Source organism: Schistocerca cancellata, chromosome 1 (genome assembly GCF_023864275.1).
Source record: "Schistocerca cancellata isolate TAMUIC-IGC-003103 chromosome 1, iqSchCanc2.1, whole genome shotgun sequence".
Taxonomy (NCBI): Eukaryota; Metazoa; Arthropoda; class Insecta; order Orthoptera; family Acrididae; genus Schistocerca; species Schistocerca cancellata.
This window is the reverse complement of record NC_064626.1, coordinates 255590719-255615084: the sequence shown is the minus strand read 5'-3', so window position 1 is coordinate 255615084 and position 24366 is coordinate 255590719. Positions and strand designations below refer to the sequence as shown.

At 43.0% G+C, this 24366-nt stretch overlaps 1 protein-coding gene and 1 non-coding gene across 2 annotated transcripts in view; one reads left to right on the top strand and one right to left on the bottom strand.

Annotated features, from left to right (window-relative positions):
- The window catches only part of LOC126168123 (juvenile hormone esterase-like), a 63707-nt gene that overhangs the window by 14774 nt on the left and 24567 nt on the right, over positions 1–24366 (bottom strand). Inside the window, exons 5-6 of the mRNA XM_049920535.1 lie at positions 18507–18682; positions 12085–12250 (exon numbers count right to left, since the gene is read on the bottom strand). Coding sequence (XP_049776492.1) covers positions 12085–12250; positions 18507–18682 — 342 coding nt within the window. The remainder of the gene's footprint in view (positions 1–12084; positions 12251–18506; positions 18683–24366) is intronic.
- Positions 19565–19639, top strand: Trnat-ugu (transfer RNA threonine (anticodon UGU)). The gene has a single exon. It is a non-coding gene; the product is annotated as a tRNA-Thr (tRNA).

Below are 24366 nucleotides of genomic sequence, written 5' to 3'. Positions count from 1 at the left end.
GTGGTCTCCGGTCGTTCGATAAACAGTAAATTGGTTTCGTTTTATTTCTTACCATAATTTATTCTGATACCTGTATTAAACTGAAAATGTCCAAACAACGATGCCAATGTTGACTGTATGACCTGTGTGACTTGTTCAAAAATGGTTCAAGTGGCTCTGAGCACTATGCGACTTAACTTCTGAGGTCATCAGTCGCCTAGAACTTAGAACTAATTAAACCTAACTAACCTAAGGACATCAGACACATCCATGCCCGAGGCAGGATTCGAACCTGCGACCGTAGCGGTCGCTCGGCTCCAGACTGTAGCGCCCAGAACCGCACGGCCACTACAGCCGGTGGTGTGACTTGTAAACAAACTTGTCTCACTCACTGTCGGCACTTTCTGCTTGCATCTCTGATTCCACGTTAAGTCTTAGCCCTGAAGCATGAAGTCTGTACTGCTCGGGTTCTTTATTTTTCGGCAGTGTTGGCTGTACTTTAACAGTGTTGAAGAGCTGGTCAATACGCACTTCGTGTATGTGTTCACTGAATGTAGTGGCAGAACGGTTATACAGCGCTATTGACTGAGGTGAGAAAAGTTATCGGATTGCGACATGCATATACAGGGTGAGTCACCTAACATTACCGCTGGATGTATTTCGTAAACCACATCAAATACTGACGAATCGATTCCACAGACCGAACGTGAGGAGAGGGGCTAGTGTAATTGTTTAATACAAACCATACAAAAATGCACGGAAGTATGTTTTTTAACACAAACCTACGTTTTTTAAAATGGAACCACGTTAGTTTTGTTAGCACATCTGAACATATAAACAAATAAGCAGTGCCGTTTGTTGCATTGTAAAATGTTAATTACATCCGGAGATATTATAACCTAAAGTTGACGCTTGAAACCTCCGACGTTCAGTTGCGTGTTGTAACAAACACTTCATTGCAGGGGCCCAAACAGCTGCAACATACATCGCGTTTCTACAGAATGATCTGCCAACGTTGCTCGAAAATGTCCCACTGCTATCAGCATAATGGTGCACCTGCACATTCCACAATTAACACTAGGCCGACCCTTCACAGGATGTTCGACGGGCGTTTCATAGGACGTGGAGGACGCATAAATTGGCCAGCCCGTTCTCCTGATCTTACACCTCCGGACTTCTTTCTGTGGAGTACGTTAAAGCAGAATGTGTACCGTGATGTGCCTACAACCCCAGAGGATATGTAACAACGTATTGTGGCAGCCTGCGGCGACATTACACCAGATGTACTGCGGCGTGTACGGCATTCATTACGCCAGAGATTGCAATTGTGTGCAGCAAATGATAGCCACCACGTTGAACATCTATTGGCCTGACATGTCGGGACACACTCTATTCCACTCCGTAATTGAAAACGGAAACCACGTGTGTACGTGTACCTCACCCCTCATGGTAATGTACATTTGCGTCAGTGAAAAAGACCAATAAAAAGGTGTTAGCATGTGGGCGTAATGTGCTGTTCCAGTCTCTTCTGTACCTAAGGTCCATCACCGTTCCCTTTGGATCCCTACGTAATTCGGTGCTCTCCGATACACACGATCGAACAGCGGAGGAGTGGTACTCAAGCGTCAACTTTACGTTACAATATCTCCGGATGTAATTAACATTTTACAATGCAACAAACGGCACTGATTACGTATTTGTTTATATGTTCAGATGTGCTAACAAAACTAACGGGGTCCATTTAAAAAAACGTAGGTTTGTGTTAAAAAACATATTTCCGTGCATTTTTTTGGTTTGTATTAACCAATTCGTCAGTATTTGATGTGGTTTACGAAATATATCCAGCGGTAACGTTAGGTGATTCACCCTGTATACAGGTGGCGCTAGTATCGCGCACACAAGGTATTAGGGGACAGTCTATTAGTGGAGCTGTTATTTATACTCAGGTGATTTAAGTGAAAAGATTTTCAACATGATTATAGCAGTACGACGGGAATTAGCAGACTTTGAATGCAGAATGGCAGATCGAGCTACACGCATGGACATCCCCTTTCGGAAATCGTTAGGGAATTCAATGTCCTGAGAGTCACAGTGGGCCGGGGATACCAAGTTTCAAGCAGTGGCCGTCGGCCTTCACTTAGCTACCGAGAGCAGTGCCAGTTGCGTACAGGTGTCACTGCTGACAGACAAGCAACACTGGGTGAAATAACCGCAAAAACTAAAATGGGACGTACGACGAACGTTATCCGTTAGAACAGTGCGGGTGTCTTTGCCAACAGCACGATACCGCCTGCAGCTCTCCTCTTAGGCTCGTGACCGTATCGGTTGGACCCCAGATAATTGGAAAATTGTGGCCTGACCAGGTGAGTTCCACTTTCAGTTGGTAAGAACTGTTGGTAAGGTTCGAGTGTGGCGCAGACCCCACGAAGTTATGGACTGGAAATGATTATGTTCGGCTACTTGCAGACTACTTGCAACCATTCATGGACGTCATGTTCCGCGGCGCGGAGTGGCCGCGCGGTTTGAGGCGCCATATCACGGATTGCGCGGCCCCTCCCGCCGGAGGTTCGAGCCCTCCCTCGGGCATGGGTGTGTGTGTTGTACTTAGCATAAGTTGAAGTTAGTTTAAGTAGTGTGTGTAAGTCTAGGAACCCGTAGGAATTCACACACATCTGAACGCTTCATGTTCCAAAACGACAGTGGAGGTTTTATGGATGACAGTGCGCCATGTCACCGAGCCACAATCGTTCGCGACTTAGTTGAAGAACATTCTGGACAGTTCGAGAGAATTATTTGGCCACCCAGATCGCTCGACGTGAACTCCATCGAATATTTATGGGAGATAATCAAGAGGTGAGTTCGTATACAAAATCCAGCACCGCAAAACTTTCGCAATTATGGACGGCTGTAGAGCAGCATGACTCAGTATTTCTGTAGGATACTTCCAACGACTTCTAGAGCCCATACCACGTCGAGATGCTGCACTACGTTGGACGAAAGGAGGTCCGACCAAATGTTAGGAGGTATCCCATGACTTCTATCACCTCAGTGTGTTGATCCTTTCCCACAGCGACGGCAACCACGTCACAGGGCTTTTGTATATGAGGATTATTGCATTACTCTTTGTTTGACGTTGTACGGTCTGATGACTGCATATTACAGGCCTGTTCACTGTTGTGAATTTACTTTCATAGAAAAACAGGTAGAGTGTGGAGAAAACGGAATAAATCATAATTCTATTACTACCCTCTGAAGAATCATGGAGAGAATGAGTACCACGCACAAAAACACTTAGACATTACTTCCAAACAACCTTCTACATTTAGTCTGATTCATATTGTACACTTAACGAAAAAATTGAGAAGAAAGGAAATTATTGTACAACTTGACGAAAAGGAAGCATAAGTTGATGTAAAACATCGTCGAGCTTCAACGCAAAGCTAATTTAATAAAGGAAGGAAGTTTGATAGATTAAAATTATAGTATTAGATCAACAAACAGGTTCGTATACACACACACACACACACATATATATATATATATATATATATATATATATATATATATATATATATATATATATATATATATATGTTGCAGTAGCTATGCAGGGAGGAAAATTTTTTTCACAGAATAAACTAGCATCGGGAATTGTATCAAAAAGAACTTCGGACTGAACACGCAATCATAACAGAAACACAAATCATAATTATAAAGTTATAAGTCTGCGTTCTTCAGTTCTACAATAGAACACGTGAATTTAAGTGAGTCCCAGATAATATAAAAAAACAGGTTGTCCAATGAATGCAGTTTTCTCTTCGTGCGTCAATGTTTAAATCCAACCTTATCTTGTAACATTATATTTATAAGTTAGGCTGTCTTAAACTCCTGTCACTCGATAATGACCCATACCAGTTTTGAACGTAGTTGTAAAGGAAAATCTGTTATTACTTCTGAGCAGTATTTTTCAGCATTGCTAATGCTGATGTGTTATAAATCTTTCCAGAATAGCTTGAAAATTATTGTGAGAATACGCGAACTATAGTTATTAAAAATCTACCGTTTCGTGGTACTATTTCTAATGTACATAATTCTGTGTATCATTTCATGCAAGAAGGATGTTTGTTTTTATAATTTGCCTTTTTCATGTCTACCTTTTATCTCAATGATGACACTCTTTCTCACCATGTTTTGTCAACTATAGCAAGCAGCACAATTGTCATCTCATGCATTTACCACCCATATTTTTCCGTTTAAATGAATTCTATACAAACCTAAGTTGTTATACTGTTTTTACCTTTTGATACTAGTAAAAACATAACTGACTTTAATTTTCAACCCTCTAAAATATCTGTGCTCTACGTTAAATTTATTCCATAATTTGTTATTATTTCATTATTTTATTATTTATCTGGCTAAGCACTAATGGCTAGAGTACAAATGTAGTATATCACTAGGGGTAAGATAGATACTGGCTGCAGGAAAATAAAAGAGAGCTTTGGAGAAAAGAGAACCTTTTCTATGAATATCAAAAGCTGAGATGGAAAACCAGTTATAAGCAAAGAAGGGAAGGCAGAAACGTGGAAAGAGTATATAGAGGGTCTATACAAGGGCGATGTATTTGAGGGCAATATTATGGAGATGGAAGGTATGATACTGAGTGAATAGTTTGACAGAGCACTGAAAGACCTAAGTCGAAATAGGGCCTCGGGAGTAGACAACATTCCATTAGAACTACTGATAGCTTTGAGAGAGCCAGCTTCCCAAAGAAAGCAGGTGTTCACAGGTGTGAAGATTACCGAATTATCAGTTCAATAAGTCACAGATGCAAAATACTAACATAAATTCTTTACAGACGAATGTAAAAACTGGTTGAAGCCGACCTCGGGGAAGATCACTTTGAATTCCGTAGAAATGTTGGGACACGACAGGCGTTACTGACCCTACGACTTACCTTAGAAGAAACATTAAGGGAAGTCAAACCTACGTTTCTGGCATTTGTAGACTTAGAGAAAGTTTTTGACAATGTTGAGTGGAATACTCTCTTTCAAATTCTGAAGGTGGCAGATGTCAAATACAGGAAGCGGAAGGCTATTTACAATCTGCACAGAAACCAGGTGGCAGTTATAAGTCAAGGTGCGTGAAAGGGAAGCAGTGGTTGGGAAGGGAGTGAGACTGGGCTGGGTTGTATCCTATCCCAGATGTTATTCAAAAAATGGTTCAAATGGTTCTGAGCTCTATGGGACTTAACTGCTGTGGTCATCAGTCCCCTAGAACTTAGAACTACTTAAGGGGCTCCGGAACGCCCTATACTTGCAATGTTAAAATAACGCTTATAAATTACATCTTTCCTCACAAAGTATTTGAGGTAGGAAGTTGAACTTTGTACAGATTATTTATTGGAATATGGGCTACAACTTAACACAGGGATTTTACAAAATTTTAGTTCAGTTATTAAAGATGATTTTTTTTAAACTGTAATGAAAATTCACATTTTTTTGCAATTTTTTATTTATATATTCAAAAATATACAGTTTTTTGGAAAAAGGCTGTGTTAAATTATGCAGAAGGTACTGTGTAACATTTACTGAAAGTTTGAAACAAATATGTTTGGAAGATCCTTAGAAAACATGTAATTAGTATGAGAAAATAAAAGTTTTGGGAATCGAGCGACAAAGATTGGATTAACTTTTTAGTGCATTCCAGGTCCATAGGATGGATTATCTTCATCCTCTGCAAACTCCTCCTCCAGCTTCCTCTTGTTCCTCCTCCTGTTTACTCTTGCTTGTATTTCAAGACTCTTTACAGCCCTGTCTGCAGCCCGAAGGCGTTCCTTGTCTAAAGCAAGCATCGCTCGTACCATGTTAGAACCTATCTTCATTCCCATATTTCTAAATACCTTGCACCTTACAATGTTGCCATCATTGAAAGTCGCAACAGCATCATACACACCAAAGTGAAGTGTTTCTATTCCAACAAATACAGTCTTGGGGATTCTCGACCATATAACACTATTTACACTTTCATTGGGGTTTTGAGTTTTTCCGTGAATACACTTTTTCAACAGTTCAGGTGCTGCTAAGTCTCTGAAAATAGGTTTTATCACCTCCATTATTGCATGAGGCAGACTATGCTTATGAGTGCACACTTCACCAGTTAGGAATCATTTGTTATATTTACACCAACTGTCTTCTTCTTTGGGACACAAGCTATGTTGGGGATTTTCATCGGTTGAAGAAGTATGAAAAAAAAAGAGCCCAAACAGCCTTCTTCATTTCGTCGACACTTTGTGTATTTTACCTAATAGCCATTCCATAATAGTTCTGTATTTTGTCAATTACACTGTCAGTTAACCTTCCCTTCCCATCCAACCCTTTACCATCACTGAGTTTTTGTTTTTTGTACGTAGCTTTCAGTCGTCGAAGTCTTGTTCCCATTCGCTTCTGTACGTGTCCAATACACTCAAATTTCTGCACTACAACATCATCACCAAAGGGCTTCAGTCCTTGAACATGTTTGAAACTTTTAGAATCACCGTCACCAAGCTAATTAACATATCGCACAGCGCCACAGTGGGTCACGCCTATGTAGAACACATTTCAAAAAAAAAATTTAAAAATAGTTGTAGTCTTCGGAATTGAATAAATTATATAGCTATCAAAAGGTAATAGTCTGCAGATTCAGAAAACGCAAAAAAGTAAAAATTGAAGTTTTCAAGATTTTGAGCCTTTCCGGAGCCCCTTAAACCTAACTAACCTAAGGACATCAGACACATTCATGCCCGAGGCAGGATTCGAACCTGCGACCGTATCGGTCGCGCGGCTCCAGACTGAAGCGCCTAGAACCGCTCGGCCACTCCGGCCGGCAGATGTTATTCAATCTGTATATTGAGCAAGCAATAAAGGAAACAAAAGAGAAATTTGGAGTAGGAATTAAAATCCATGGAGAAGAAATAAAAATTTTGAGGTTTGCTGATGACATAGTAATTCTGTCAGAGATAGGAAAGGACCTTGAAGAGTAGTTGAACGGAATGGACAGTATCTTGAAAGGAGGATATAAGATGAAGATCAACAAAAGCAAAACGTGAATAATGGAATGTAGTCGAATGAAATCAGGTGATGCTGAGGCAATCAGGTTAATAAATGAGACACTTAAAGTACTAGATGAGTTTTTCTATTTGGAGAGCGAAATAACTGATGATTGTCGAAGTAGAGAGGATAATTAGACTGGTAATGGCAAGGAAAGCGTTTCTGTAGAAGGGAAGTTTGTTAACATCGAGTATAGATTTAAGTGACAGGAACCCTTTTCTGTTAGTGTCTGTATGGAGTATAGCCACGTATTGAAGTGAAACATGGACGATAAACCGTTTAGGAAAGAAGAGAATAGAAGCTTTCGAAATGTGGTGCTGCAGAGGAATGCTGAAGGTTAGGTGGATAGATCACGTAACTAATGAGGAGGTACTGAATACAATTGGTGAGAAAAGGAATTTGTGGCACAACTTGACTAGAAGAAGGGATCTTTGGTAGGACATGTTCTGAGGCATCAAGGGATCACAAATTTAGTATTGGATGGCAGAGTGGAGGGTAAAAATCGTAGAGGGAGACCAAGTGATGAATACCTAAGCAGATTCAGAAGGATGTAGGTTGCAGTAGGTACTGGGAGATAAAGAAGCTTGCACAGGATAGAGTAGCACCGAGAGAAGCATTAAACCAGTCTCTGGAATGAAGACAACAACAACAACAACAATTCACCTGTCTGGACTGGTTGTTTTTGTTTGACCTTTTAGGTTACTGACTGTCGGAAATCGTTGTTGCAGTAGAACAGTAAGTAAGTGCAGGAATAAAATTTAGTTACTAAGCGGGTGCAGATGTCAACACGAGTGAAGTACGAACAAATCGATAGCTCGTTTTAAAAGACTATTCGAGAAGCAAGTCAAGAATAGTTGATTCAGCCGTTTGACAGCAGTGCGGAGCAGACTGAACTCACTACTGGAACGAGGCTAAATGCAATAACTTCAGTTTGTGTTGCCATAAGAACGCCTTTCAGGATGCAAACTTGGTATAATGGAACACACTGAAAGTTTACATTTAAGCACTGGAGCAGCCGAGGGTGCTGACAGGCTCAGAACCGAGAACAAATTCGGTCATCTGCCTGGAGGTAATCAGTTCATTGGCTGCTACGAAACATCCGCCCTCTTCAAGCTCATTCTCAGAGGGCTGGTATTCCACAAGCAACACCGATAACGATGGAAGATCAGCGCTATTAAGTTGCAAGCAGCTCTGGTGAATTCAACAAGTGTCTAAAAGCTGCCACTAGCTTGCAGTCCACTGCCACACGTCACAGCCGATCGGCCATGGATGGGAGTTCTGATGTGCAAGCCACGGTCCTATCAGTCACAACAGTGCAAGCTGTTTAACTTGGGCGCTGAGCGCCTATGTCGCCGCTACGCGGCAGTGGAATCACCACCTTACCAGCTGTGTACTGGGAAGGTCACTCAGGCTGTCTTTCGTGTTGCCGTTGGGTCTTCCACGTTCACGCCATCTCGACAGTCAACTACAGGGATACGCAGTATAAGCGCAGCTTTGTTCAGTAAGTGCGCTGAGGCTCCGACAGACGTCCACAGCGACTCTGGGCTGTGGAGACTCATTGTCACCGCACCTTCCTAAGGGCGCGGCATTGACCACAGGCAATACCGGCACCTGCGATCAGCAAGGTCCTTGCCAGACACTGACGTGCCATCTCGCACTTTCAAGCAGCGCAGACAAAGCACGATCGTCGCTGGGCAGAGGGATTATAAACCTCTCATTGATAAAGATTGTTTATTGAATGATGCTCATTAGCGCCGCAGTGCTCCGCAGGATCACTCATCTGCACTCTTCACTCGACCTCCTGATAACAACGCACCTCTGCTGGGGTCGTAGCATGATAACTTATAGAACGCATTATCGTCACCAGTATTGGCAGGAACTGACATTGTAGTTCCCTTATTTTCTTGTTTAACAAATTTGTTAACATTGTTTGTTTTCTTGTGTTAAATTGTTGATTATGCACTGTATATCACAGTCCGCCAGACACCTAATGAGACCCCTTCAACGTCAGCATTAAAGCTACTTAGTTTCCACTTAACTTACTGTACAGGTTATTTTGCGACGGGGCTGGTCATACTGCTCCATAACCAGAACAAAGTCAACAGCAACAGGTGTTTGAATAGTTTTAACACCAACTGACAAACGCATTACTGTAAAAGGTATGGATATAAACTTTGCTGATACACACACACACACACACACACACACACACACACACACAAGGCAAACAAAAATTCCTAATTAATTAGAACAATTTCGTTTTGTAAATCTTGCTCTAGTAAAGGGAAGCGCAAGCGTGGGTTTCGAAAAAGACGATGGCGTGAAACACAGCTCGCGCTCTTCGTCCACGAGACTCAGAGGGCCATAGACACGGGTTCCCAGGTAGATGCCGTGTTTCTTGACTTCCTCAAGGCATTTGATACAGTTCCCCCCCGGTCTTTTAATGAACAGAGTAAGAGCATATGGACTATCAGACCAATTGTGTGATTGGATTGAAGAGTTCCTACTTAACAGAACGTAGCATGTCATTCTCCATGGAGAGAAGTCTTCCGAAGTAAGAGTGATTTCAGGTGTGCCGCAGGGGAGTGTCGTAGTACCGTTGCTATACACAATATATGTAAATGACCTTTTGGATAACATCGGAAGTTTTTGCGGATGATGCTGTAGTCTATCGAGAGATTGTAACAATGGAAAATTGTACTGAAATGCAGGAGGATCTGCAGCGAATTGACGCATGGTGCAGGTAATGGCAAATGAATCTCAATGTAGAGAAGTGTAATGTGCTGCGAATACATAGAAAGAAAGATTCTCTATCATTTAGCTACAATATAGCAGGTCAGCAACTGGAAGCAGTTAATTCCATAAGTTATCTGGAGTAGGCATTAGGAGTGATTCGAAACAGAATTACCATATAAAATTCATCTTCGGCAAAGCATATGTCAGACTGAGATTCATTGGAAGAATCCTAAGGAAATGCAGTCTGAAAACAAAGGAAGTAGGTTACAGTACACTTGTTCGCAAACTGCTTGAGTACTGCTAACCGGTGTGGGATCCGTACCAGATGGAGTTGATAGAAGAGATAGAGAAGATCCAACGGAGAGCAGAGCGCTTCGTTACGGGATCATTTAGTAATAGCGAAGGCGTTACGGAGATGATAGATAAACTCCAGTGGAAGACTCTGCAAGAGAGACGCTCAGTAGCGCGGGACTGGCTTCTGTTGAAGTTTCGAGAACATACCTTCACGGAGGAGCCAAGCAGTATATTGATCCCTCCTACGTATATCTCGCGAAGAGACCATGAGGTTAAAGTCAGAGAGATTAGAGCCCACACAGAGTCATACCGACAATCTTTCTTTCCACGAACAATACGAGACTGGAATAGAAGGGAGAACCGGTAGAGGTACTCAAAGTACCCTCCGCCACACACCGTCAGGTGGCTTACGGAGTATGGATGTAGATGTAGATGAAATATTTATTTTTATTTAATTACTGAACTTTAAATAAATACAGTGGCATTTTAGACTTGTATTTAAATTCATCACAACAACAGTTCACTCTGGTCGACTGATGAAGAATTCCCAGTATTCAATCCAGAACAGCCTTTTACTTCTCTTAGAAATCACATTTTCGCCGTGTGGATATTGTTCAAGTTCGACAGAAGTCTCACTCAAATTTAAGAACGGGTACGCTCGTACCCTCATTGTTTTATAAATTTTTGATGTTTTACCTTTCCTAGTTATGCACCATTTGGCTGGTAATCTTAAATAAAGTTTGAGAGCATTGTACTTTTACTTCTACATATCTGTCGTAATTTATGTCAAGGCCTGAGTTGCGGAAGTGTTATGTCTATAGAACAGATGTACGACGGATGGCTGTCAGATTTTCAAACAGATACTGTGTTTCTGGGTCATTCAATTTTATATTATATTCTAATTTGTATGCGAACCGTTGGAAGTAGTCTTCATTTTAAGGGTTCCGTACCTAAGTCGATAAAACACTTATACGATCTTTTGTACTCCAACGGTCTGTCCGTCTGCTAAGACCTCTATTTCTCAGGAGCAGGTAGATATACCAAGCTGAAATTTGTGTGAGATATTAAGGTATGTCGTCCCTTGGCAATGTAAAGCCTTTAAGCTTACATGTCATTGCACTAAACGATAGACCATTTATGTTACGTGGTTTGGTTCAAATGGCTCTGAGCACTATAGGACTTAACTTCTGAGGTCATCAGTCCCCTAGAACTGAGAACTACTTAAACCTAACTAACCTAAGGACATCACACACATCCATGCCCGAGGCAGGATTCGACCTGCCACCGTAGCGGTCGCGCGGTTCCAGACTGTACCGCCTAGAACCGCTCGGCCAGCCCGACCGGCTCGTGATTTGATATTCGCAACTCATTCATCAAGGCATGTAGATGAACTATCCACACAAAAGACTGAACGGAACCATTACAGGGGCGAGTTTTGCTCACACTTGGCCAGCTTGTTTATACTGTCGTTAGCATATAAAACACAGCCTTCCTGCAGTGGTGACACCGGTTCCCGTCAGATGACCGAAGTTGGGTGCTGTCGGAATTGGTTAGCAGCTCAATGGGTAACCGTCCGGGCTGCCGAGCGCTGTTGGCAACTCCTTGTGAGGCCAACTGGGGAGCTATTTGATAGAGAAGTAGCGGCTCTGGTCACGAAAACTGACAACGGCCGAGAGAGCGGTGTGCTGACCACATGCCTCTCCCTATCCACATACAGTAACGTCTGGCGGCTGAAGATTACACAGCGGTCAGTCGGTACCGTTGGGCGTTGCGAAGCTTGTTCGGACTGAGAGAGTATAAGACACTGTTTACTACTGTATCCTCACCTATTTTTACTCTAGTTTTTCACATGTTCTTACATTACGTTAAGCTGTTGTCAATGTGTGTACGAGACACAGGACCACTGTCATCGACAAGGCAGTAGTTTCTTGCAGGTAGTACTAGGTATCCATTATAGGTAGGAGAACTGGCCGGACGTATTACGCACCTCCGCCCACCCTGTAGTTGTACTCGCCGGAGGTGACGCCGGACACCAGCGGCACGTGCGTGTAGTTTCCAGCGAGCGCCCACGCGCCCAGGTGGCCGGTCTGTGTCGTGAGGAACGCCCCCTCCCCCTCCGGCTCCACCGCCATCCCGAACCCGGTGCCGCAGCTCTGAAACACCAGGCAAGACACACTATTTCTGCTGCCTCCATAGCGGGAACCGGAACAACTCTACACTGCGATTGTACACCACACGAAAATGGAAAATGATAACTCTGAAGCAAGATGAAACATACCCTACTGGCAATTAAAATTGCTACACCACGAAGATGACGTGCTACACACGCGAAATTTAACCGACAGGAAGAAATGATTAGCTTTTTAGAGCATTCACACAAGGTTGGCGCCGGTGGTGACACCTACAATATTTCTCTGCCTCGTTATGACTGGGTGTTGTGTGATGTCCTTAGGTTGGTTAGGTTTAAGTAGTTCTAAGTTCTAGGGGACTGATGACCATAGATGTTAAGTCCCATAGTGTTCAGAGCCATTAGAACCTACAATGTGGCGACATGAGGAAAGTTTCCAACCGATTTCTCATACAAAAACAGCAGTTGACCGGCGTTGCCTGGTGAAACGTTGTTGTGATGCTTCGTGAAAAGAGGAAAAATGCGTACCATCACGTTTCCGACTTTGATAAAGGTCGCATTGTAGCCTATCGTGATTGCTGTTTATCGTATCGCGACACTGCTGCTCGTGTTGGTCGAGATCCAATGACTGTTAGCAGAATATGGAATCGGTGGGTTCAGGAGGGAAATACGGAACGCCGTGCTGGGTCCCGACGGCCTCGTATCACTAGCAGTCGAGATGACAGGCATCTTATCCGCATGGCTGTAACGGATCGTGCAGCCACGTCTCGATCCTTGAGTCAACAGATGGGGACGTTTGCAAGACAATAACAATCTGCACGAACAATTCGACGACGTTTACAGCAGCATGGATTGTCAGCTCTGAGACCATGGCTGCGGTTACCCTTGACGCTGCGTCACAGACAGGAGCTCCTGCGATGGGGTACTAAGCGACGAACCCGGGTGCGTGAATGCCAAAACGTTATTTTTTCGGATGAATCCATTATCTGTTTACAGCATTAGGATGGTCGCATCCGTTTTTGGCGACATCGTGGTGAACGCACACTGGAAGCGTGTATTCGTCATCGTCATACTGCCGTATCACCCGGCGTGATGGTATGGGGTGCCATTGGTTACACGTCGCGGTCACCTCTTCTTCGCATTGACAGCTTTTTGAACAATGGAGGTCACATTTCATATGTGTTACGACCCGTGGTTGTACCCTTCATTCGATCCCTGGTAAACCCTACATTTCAGCAGGATAATGCAAGACCGCATGTTGCAGGTGCTGTGCGGGCCTTTGTGGAAACATAAATGTTTGACTGATGCCCTGGCCAGCACATTCTCCAGATCTCTCATCAATTGAAAATGTCTGGTCAATGGTGGCCGAGCAACTGGCTCGTCACAATACACCAGTCACTACTCTTGATGAAATGTGGTATCGTGTTGAAGCTGCATGGGCAGCTGTACCTGTACACTCCATCCAAGCTCTGTTTGACTTAATGCCCAGGTTTATCAAGGCCGTTATTACGGCCAGAGGTGGTTGTTCTGGGTACTGATTTCTCAGGATCTATGCACCCAAATTAGGTGAAAATGTAATCACTTGTCAGTTCTACTATAAAATATTTGTCCAATGAATACCCGTTTATCATCTGAATTTCTTCTTGATGTAGCAATTTTAATGACCAGTAGTGTAAAAGAAGCCTCATACGCTTGTTAGTAAAATATACAGATGACAAACCAAATACATTAGTTGTATTAAAAATAGCTGCATGGAAGTTAGTGGATGATGGGGATGTAATCAATGAAGACGCAATGATATGAAATGATATCGGCGAAAACCGATCAGACATCTTAAACCTACTATGTAGCGAATGTGTCTTATCCAGTGTAAACTGGTGCCAAATAAAGATGTATGAAAGCACATTGCCTGCCTGAATAAGTGATGCACCAACCCAACCACCCAAATGAAACTTAAAGGATTGACATGGTGTGTGAGGCTACTGCAGTGATTACAAAATCAGTGAAATTTACAAAGAATTTGGCAGAAGGATCCCACTGATCAACAGAATTTGCTTCTCCTCTGGCCTGGATACGTGCACTGATTCATTTAGTAAGGGTGTCATCCAAACGCCGAACAACTCTAGAGATTCCCCCAGCCATTCAAATGGAGACCTACAAGGCCCCTTCAAAATGTGTCAGTTTCTGATAACGCTGTTCCGCACAAGTGCACAGCTTGTCCGTGTTCCCACGTGACAAAATTTGACGCTGTTCACGTCATTTACATGTCCTACAATGCCTGGTAAAAAGCCTAACCATGAACAACACTGATGCATTGTCGTAGCCTTTCTACCTGCCACAAAGAATTGCAACTCTAATCCTTTACATACCTGACGACGGCGTGTACCTCTGAAAAGTTACATTGACAACTGACCGTCCGGCTTCACTTTTCTGTCAAGCAATGTAATAGTAATAGGAGGAAAATGCAGTGACACCTTGGCTTTCCTGAGTGTTACTTTTAAAATCAATTACAATTTCGAAGAAAAAACCGTTATTTTGATCGTACGCAATTTCAAGGTTTTACCTTCACCTCTAGGAGAAAATATAAAACCCGTAATAATGTATCAACCCACATAAGTGGATACTTTGTGTGAAATTTCAAGAGAAAACAGTTTATAATTACGAGGGTGAGTCAAATGAAAACCTTCAATATATTTTTAAATATTATTTATTGTGCAGAAGTGGTACAAACCTGTATTACTTTTCAACATAATCTCCCCCATGCTCAATGCAAGTCCTCCAGCGCTTACAAAGTGCATAAATTTCTTTAGAAACAAATTCTTTGTGTAGTCCGCACAACCACTCATACACCGCGTGACGTACCTCTTCATCAGAACGGAACTTCCATTGCGTCTTTGAGTGGTCCAAACATATGGAAATCACTTGGGGCAGGGTCTGGTGAGTATGGTGGATCAGGAAGACACTCAAAGTGCAGGTCTCTGATTGTTGCAACTGTTATACGGGCAGTGTAGGGCTTTGCATTGTTATGTTGCTAAAGGACACCTGCTGACAGCAATTCACGTCGCTTTGCTTTGATTGCAGGCCGCAGATGATTTTTTAGGAAATTTGTGTAATGCACTGGTGACAGTGGTCCCTCTAGGCATGTAATGCTCCAAAATGATGCCTTTTTCGTCCCAAAAGACAGTCAGCATAACCTTCCCTGCTGATATTTCTGTTCGAAACTTCTTTGGTTTTGGTGATGAGGAATGGCGCCATTCTTTGCTCGCTCTCTTCGTTTCCGGTTAATGGAAGTGAACGCAGTTTCCGTCCCCAGCAACGATTTTTGCAAGGAAGCCACCACCTTCTCGTTCAAAGCGCCGAAGTAGATCTTCACAACCATCAACATGTCGTTGTCTCATTTCAGGAGACAGATGCCATGGCACCCCATCTTGCAGACACTTTGTGAAACTGGAGCACTTCATGCAAAATGTGGTGTGCTGACCCATGACTAATCTGTAAACATGCTGCAATGTCACTCGCCGGTTTTCCTTCACTGTGGCTTCAACTGTTGCAATGTTTTGTGGAGTCACAACACGTTGTGCCTGACCTGGACGAGGAGCATCTTCCATGAAGTCACACCATTTTCGAAATTCCTACTCCATTAGTAGACTTGCTGCTGTGACAAACGTGCATCACCGTACTGAACCTTCATTCGTCGATGAATTTGAATAGGTTTCACACCTTCACTACGCAAAAACCGAATAACAGAACGCTGTTATTCCCTGGTGAAAGTCACAAGTGGGGCGGCCATCTTTATACTGATACTGCGACGGTATGTGTGCATCTACACTATGCTGCCACCTTCAGGCCATTCTGCACGCTGTTTGTAGCATGCTTACCAAATTACAGGATAACTTCTCGAAATTTTGATTTGTTATTACAAATTTAAGGTTTTCATTTGACTCACCCTCTTATATCATATCACAGCAAACATAAGAGGATCCATTCTTCTGCTGTTTCCAGCTTGCTTGCGGTCTGTTACTCTCCCTTACGTGCTCTACCTTTTCTGATGTTTTTGTACGCACCACGGAAGTTCACTCTGTATACTAAATTAGTTGAATAATTATTCTTAATGTCTGATATACAGTGAGGTGACGAAGTTTGGGATAGTGATACGCACATATACAGGTGGCAGTTGTATCGTGAACAAATGGTATAACAGTCAAGTGCACTGACGGAGCTGTCATTTTTACTCACATGATTCGTGTGAGAAGGTTTCCGACGTGATTACGGCCGCACGACGGGAATTAACAGACACTAAACGCGGAATGGTAGTTGGAGCTACACGCATGGTACATGCCATTTCGGAAATCATTAGTTAATTCAATATTCTGAGATCCGCAGGGACAAAAGATATCGAGAATACCAAATTTCACGCATTACCTCTTCCCACGTACAACGCAGCCGCCGGCAGCCTTCACTTAACGACCGAGAGCAGCGGTGTTTGTGCAGAGATATCAGTGCTAATAGACAAGCAACACTGCGTGAAATAACCACAGTAATCAATGTAGGACGTACGAAGAACAAAATGGTTCTAAGCACTTTGGGACTGAACATCTGAGGTCATCAGTCCCCTAGACATAGAACTACTTAAACCTAACTCACCTAAGGACATCACACACATCCATGCCCGAGGTAGGATTCGAACCAGCGTACGAAAAAAATATTCGTTAGGACACAGCGGTGAAAGTTGGCGTTAATGGGCTATGGCAGTATACGACCGAGGTGAGCACCATTGCTAATATCACATCGTCTGCAGCGCCTGTCCTGGGTTCATGACCATATCGGTTGGACCCTAGCGACTGGAAAACCGTGGACCCCATTTCAGTCGGTAAGTGCTGGTGGTAGGGTTCGAGTGTGCCGCAGATCCGACGAAACCACGGACCCAATTGTGAACAAGGCACTATGCAGGCTTTTGCTGGTTCGGTAATGGTGTGGGATTCGTTTGCACGGAATGGACTGAGTCCCTTGGTCTAAATAAACCGATCAATGATTGTATATGGCTATGTTTGGCTATTGGAGACAACTTGCCGCCAAAGAACGGTGGAGTTTTTATGTCACCGGGTCACAACTGTTCGATACTGGTTTGCAGATGATGCTGTCACGTATCGTCTAGTAAAGTCATCAGAAGATCAAAACCAATTGCAAAACAATTTAGGTAAGATATTTGTATGGTGCGAAAATTTGGCAATTGACCCTAAATAATGAAAAGTGTGAAGTCAACAACATGAGTGCTAAAATAAATCTGTTGTACTTGGGTTCTCGATAACTCAGTCAAATCTGAGGATCGTAAATTTAATTGTTACTTCAATCGAGCACGTAATTTACGATTGTTGTTGTTGTGGTCTTCAGTCCTGAGACTGGTTTGATGCAGCTCTCCATGCTACTCTATCCTGTGCAGGTTTCTTCATCTCCCAGTATCTACTGCAACCTACATCCTTCTGAATCTGCTTAGTGTATTCATCTCTTGGTCTCCCCCTACGATTTTTACCCTCCACTCTGCCCTCCAATACTAAATTGGTGATCCCTTGATGCCTCAGAACATGTCCTACCAACCGGTCTCTTCTTCTGGTCAAGTTGTGCCACAAACTTCTCTTCTCCCCAATCCTATTCAATACTTCCTCATTAGTTATGTGATCTACCCATCTAATCTTCAGCATTCTTCTGTAGCACCATATTTCGAAAGCTTCTATTCTCTTCTTGTCCAAACTATTTACCATCCATGTTTCACTTCCATACATGGCTACACTCCATACAAATACTTTCAGAAATGACTTCCTGACACTTAAATCTATACTCGATGTTAACAAATTTCTCTTCTTCAGAAACGCTTTCCTTGCCATTGCCAGTCTACATTTTATATCCTCTCTACTTCGACCATCATCAGTTATTTTGCTCCCCAAATAGCAAAACTCCTTTACTACTTTAAGTGTCTCATTTCCTAATCTAATACCCTCAATATCACCCGACTTAATTCGACTACATTCCATTTACGATTAACAAATATAAATATTACAAATTAGCAGCCCAAGCTATAAAACACAGTAAACCCAAGTAACATTTCTTGCAGCGCCCCTGCATCTTTCTACACTATTTTCTCAGGTACCAAACGAAAATTTAAAGTAAACTTTTCCTCCTGGGAGGAAAGAGCCAGTGATTCACCCCACGTCAACCAGACTAATACCCACAGTACTGTCACCGACCAAGTGAGGGAAAGCGGTGAGTGAGTCAGCCGACGTTACCGTGTTATACAGCGACAACGCGTCCACCGACTGCAGGAAAGCCAGCAGCTCCGTGGAGTTCTCCGTCTGCAGTCCCAGCTCTGCGCCGATGCACAAGGCGGTGTCGCGGTTGTTGATCTCGCCTTGCCCTCCTCCGATCGCAGAGCCGCTCTGCGAGATGGCTGCCCTGAACAGTCCTGCGACAGAAAGCGCGGCGTGTGGCAGTGTGACGGACTTTCCCACAGACCCTCATTGAGACAAAGTAAGTAACGCGTAAAGGTACGAAATACGATGCACTTGGTCTCTCTTAATGTGGCCAGCGACCAGTAACAGCATATAAGCGAACATGTCGAGTACGAACAGCCAGTACAACGTCAGAGTGTGTACCAAGCTTGCATTTAAGTCTTTCAATCGAACGTAAATAAATTCAGTTTGCGTCTAGATTACTAGAAAATGAGACCCACTGCAATTTTTAATTTGTTTGATCGTGAAGAGAACAGTTATAGTGGGTGAAGTAGAGACTTTTTATTACTTCGTATTATTTTCCATTTAGCATCTGGCAGGGCAGACCGAGGAAACAAGGGCCAGCATGGAGAATTTAGCGTGCTGGAGGCTTATTCTGAACGTCTCATGCAAGGGATATAACTGGAGAAGAAAATACTGCGTATATTCTCTACCAGGAGACCTCAAGGGAAAAACAAGGACTGTTTGTGTCCTGATCTAGTGCCATCTATACCGGCTAATTACTACATGATTGTCATCGAAATGTAAATACGGCTTGGACTGCAAATGAGTACCCCTGCTAGTAGTAGCATAGAACGGAAAGCTGAAACTTATATAGATGTGGTGTCATCCATATAAGTACATAGTTCTGGCAATACCGGCCATGACTTTCTTCTTCTGTGCGGATGCACACATATTCCACGAAATCTTACGGGGCTTGGTAAGAATGTCTTCCACGAGTAATGAGTGAGTTGGGGTGGGACACAATGACTGTAGTGTGTGGACATACAAGATGAAAATGTGGGTATCGCGGGAGACGTGCGCGAGATTGTCCCTGCAGTAGCACTATGTTCTGTGCCCTCGGTGGCTCATATTGGTAGAGCGTCTGCTTTGTAAGCAAGAGATCACGGGTTCGAGTCCCGGTTGGGGCACAGATTTTCACCTGTCCCCGTTGATATACATCAACGCTCGTGAGCAGCTGAAGGAATTTATATAATTCTAATTTTGGAAAGCTGTAAGGTGGAAGCAGTATGTAGAGGATCTTTACAAGGGAGATGAAACTGAAGAAAATATTGTGGAAAGGGAAGTGGGCGTACATAAACATGAGATGGGAGATATGATACTGCGAGAAGAATTTAACAGAGCACATAAAGACGTAAGACGAGACGAGGCCACCGGAGCAGACGACGCTTCAAAACCGCGTCTGGTTACCCTAATTTAGGCTTTCCGTGATTTCTCTAAATCGCTTCAAACAAATGCCGTTAAAGGGCATGGTAGACTTCCTTCCCCATCCTTCCCTTGCCCGTGGGACCGAGGACCTCACTGTTCGGTCCGCTCCCTCTGAATGAACTAACCAACCAACCGAGTAGACGACACTCCGTCAGGCCTACTGATAGTCTTAGGAGAGCCAGACATGACAGAACTATTCCATCTGGTGTGCAAGGCGTATGAGACAAGCGAAATATCCCAGGACTTCAAAAAGAATGTAATAATTCGAATTCCAAAGAAAGCAGCTGCTGACGAGTGTGAATATCACAGACTACCAGTTTAATAACGCATGGTTGCAAAATACTGACACTAATACTTTGTAGAAGGGAAAACTAGTAGAAGCCAACCTCGCAGAAGATCAGTCCGGATCCAGGAGAAATGTAGAACATCCGAGGCAGATCTGAACCTACGACTTCTCCTAGAGGGTACATTGATGAAGGACAAACCTATGTGTTTGGCATTTGTAGACTTGAAGAGAGCTTTTGAAAATGTTGACTGGAATACTCCCTTTGAAATTCTGAAGGTAGCAGTGGTAAAATATAGGAAACAAGTAAGAATCACTCCTATTGTCCTACAATTTTCATCCTACTAAGAATTCACCTTTTTTAGTTAGAGCTGTGTAAACTTTACGAAAATTATTAACAGTATTTCAGGCGTTCACAAGCATTTAAGCTTAAGGGCGCCAGGTGGTATGAAAGAAAACGTCTTTCAATCAGTTACAATTTCTACATTCTAAGAACTCAGTAGGACCTAGAAGTGATCCAGCAAAGAGTACGTTCTGCAGCACAAAGAAACTGTAGGTTGTAAGTTCATTAAATTATTCTACTCCTCATCTTTGTGAAAACTTCCGTCAGCAATAGAATTCTTGTCTTTTAGTTAACAAAGAAGCGGGACATAAATTTTCTTTATTTTAGTTCTGACAGGTTTATAGCAAAAAGAACTTATAATGAAGGATACAAAAGTTAACACTCTGTAAAGTTGTAACAGAACGTCTGTTAGTTTTCAAGTCCCGTTCTTTGATCTACGTGTGAACAAAAATAGTAATTCTGCACAGGTAAAGAATAAAATCACATATTAAATACAGTGTACTGGAATGGCGCTGATATGATGATGATGTTTGGTTTGTGGGGCGCTCAACTGCGTGGTTATCAGCGCCCGTACAATTACCCAATCTTTGCTCAGTCCAATTTCGCCACTTTCCTGGATGATGATGAAATGATGAGGACAACACAAACACCCAGTCATCTCGAGGCAGGTGAAAATCCCTGACCCCGCCGGGAATCGAACCCCTGGAATGGCGCTGTACAGAAGTTCCGTCAGCAGGCCAGAGATCTTGCTCTGTCAAAGCCTTGATGTTGAAGTTGTATGAGCCACTATGTGATAACAAATACTTCGGTACAGTCTTCCCCGTCGCATAGTAAACAATATGGAATATTTGAAAGGATGTGGAATAGTTTGGAGAATTGCGAGCAAACAAAGCTTAACATGTCGTTATTAACGAGGGATCATCGTCAGAAACAAAACTAGATGTCTAGCCTACCTCAAAGTAGCTAATGTGTACTTGTGCGGCTGGTCCCGGCGGAGGTTCGAGTCCCCCTCGGACATGGGTGTGTGTGTTTGTCCTTAGGATAATTTAGGTTAAGTAGTGTGTAAGCTTATGGACTGATGACCTTAGCAGTTAAGTCCCATAAGATTTCACACACATTTGAACATTTGATTTTGATATGTACTGTGCACAATATTGGTAATGACCAGTCACATAACGTCTACAGCTCTTTGAGGCCTTTCGCAGACGATACAATTAGGTACTGGTAAGTGACACTAACAGAAAATTTTACGAAACAATGAAAAATTTTCAGATTATCTGCATTCTGGCGCAAAGATTGACAGTTAATCCTAAAAATTAATAAATGTAATTAACACTCGTAAATAGACTAAACAATGCGATATCGCTTGTCTACGCTTTGGACGATCAGTAAATAGAATCAATCAGAGCTGTCACGTACTTGGCAGCGATTAAAGACGGAACTAAAAATAAACCTATGGGTGGGAAAGACAGGTGCCAGATATAGATTTATCGACAGAATCGTAAGGAAGTCTAATTAAAAAAAATGGTTCAAATGGCTCTGAGCACTATGGGACTTAACTCCTTAGATCATCAGTCCCCTAGAACTTAGAACTACTTAAACCTAACTAACCTAAGTAAATCACACACATCCATGCCCGAGGCAGGATTCGAACCTGCGACCGTAGCGGTCGCGCGGTTCCAGACTGTAGCGCCTAGAACCACATTGCCACTCCGGCCGGCGAAGTCTAATTCAGGCACAGAAGAGGTCTTTTAATAACTATAGTTAGACGGTCAAGTATTCATAAAAAATTGGGTTAACGGAAGAGGTTGAAACGAAGGAGAGCTACGGGTGTCGTCACAAATTCGTTTGGTCAACTTCACAGTGTCGAAGAAGTGGTCAGAACACTGCAGTGGGAAAGAGAATGGCGTAATGTACGTCGAACTACTTTTCTCACTGGTTCCTAATCCTTTTGTTCCAAAACGAATCAAGCAATACATTCCTCCTTCAAACATTCATCTCGCGTAATGACAATCGCCATAGCTGATCTATCATAGTTCAGGTGTATTGTTATTAAACTTTCTTGTACAATAGAAGGCAACACTATTTTTGACAACGAACATTATAGTAACCGTTTCGCCGAAGCTGTTTCCACTCTCGGTTTTCTCCCGGATATTATACGAATGCGTCTATACAGGGCTGCTATAAATGATTCATTCGTTTTCAGAATTCTACATTTTCAATACCATTACGCGTAAGAATATCTGTGATGAATGAGTAGAATCTTAAACTCACCAAGTTTTCATTGTGTTCACCAGATGGCGCTACGAGTGTAATGCCTTCGCAAAATGGCGAGAAAGTAACAAACGAATTTTTGTGTGCTTGAATGTGCGGGATGTTTATCACTTACAACGGTGCAGCATGCATTCAGAAAGAACTGTGTAAAAGAACCTTCATGTAAGCGAAGCACTGTGCGTTGGTATCGACAATTTAGTGACACTGGTTGTCTGTGCTAACGCGGAAGTACCGGTCAACCAAGTGCGCCAGGAGCAACCGTGGAAGGAATGAGGGAAAGTTACGTACACAGTCCAAAAACAATCACAGTCCGTGCAATCCACGAACATGGAATATCACTGCGTGGATTAATATGCTACGGCGGTTACGTTTCAAACCGTACCGTCTACATCTCGCGCAACGATTAAAAGCAGAAGAGTATAGACGGCGTCTTCAATTTTGCATCACAATGTTGAAAATCCTCATGAAATTGTGGCGCTGATCGTTTTTCGCGGAAGGTTCATGTTTCCTGTGCAGTGTCACAGACGGAGCTTTTGGACCTTTTTTATGTGTGAGAAGTCCGCGGCTCGTGGTCTTGCGGTAGCGTTCTCGCTTCCAACGTACAAGGTCCCGGGTTCGGTTCCCGGCGGGGGTCAGGAATTTTCTCTGCCTCGGGATGACTGGGTGTTGTATGTATTTCATCCCCATTCACTCGCAAGTCGCCGTAGTGGCGTTAAAGAACTTGTGGAGCGGCGGCCGAACCGCCCCGCAAGGGGTCTCCCGGCCACCAATGCCATACGCTCATTATTATTATCTTTGAGAAGACTGTGAGGGTACCTCTTACCTTTATGTGTCGCTGTTGTGGTTGTTTCCACAAGTGACCACCGATATCGAAATTTTTATTTTCCACCAAGACGTAACAGCCCTTCATTGGAGCATCGATGTCGTCGCTACCTAAAAGACAAACTTCGCATCGCTGGATTGGGCGTAGTGCTCAAGATGATATGGTTCTGTTCCTTTGGCCCCACAGGTTCCATGACGTTTCCCTTTGGGGGTACATAAGGACCGTGTTTACGTATTTTCCTTGCGAAGAACACTGGAACAGCTTAGGGAACCCATCAAAGCTTTTGTGATGACTGTTGACAGCATTTTACTATATAAGGTATTGTATCTTGGACGTGTGTCGTGTGACTAGAAAGGTACTCATAGAACATTAGTAGAGTGCAAAATGCGAACTCGGATAGTTTACGGTTCCATTCCTGCATAAATCATATTTGTACATCTAATAATTAGGAAAATATAGAGCTTTCGAAACGAAAGAATCATTTATAATGATCCTGTTTATTAGCAGCTGTCACTTCGTCGTTTCTATAGTAGCGTGGAAACATAGCACATGCCAGCCATGCCTCTTAACCCTCATCCGACACAGTAGATGGTCTACATTACTGACTTCACGTACGTATACTCCTGATAGCAGTTCAGTCCACAGAAGCTACTGATAACATATGACCGTCTCAAGGCCAGAACAGATAACAAAATAAGATAACATA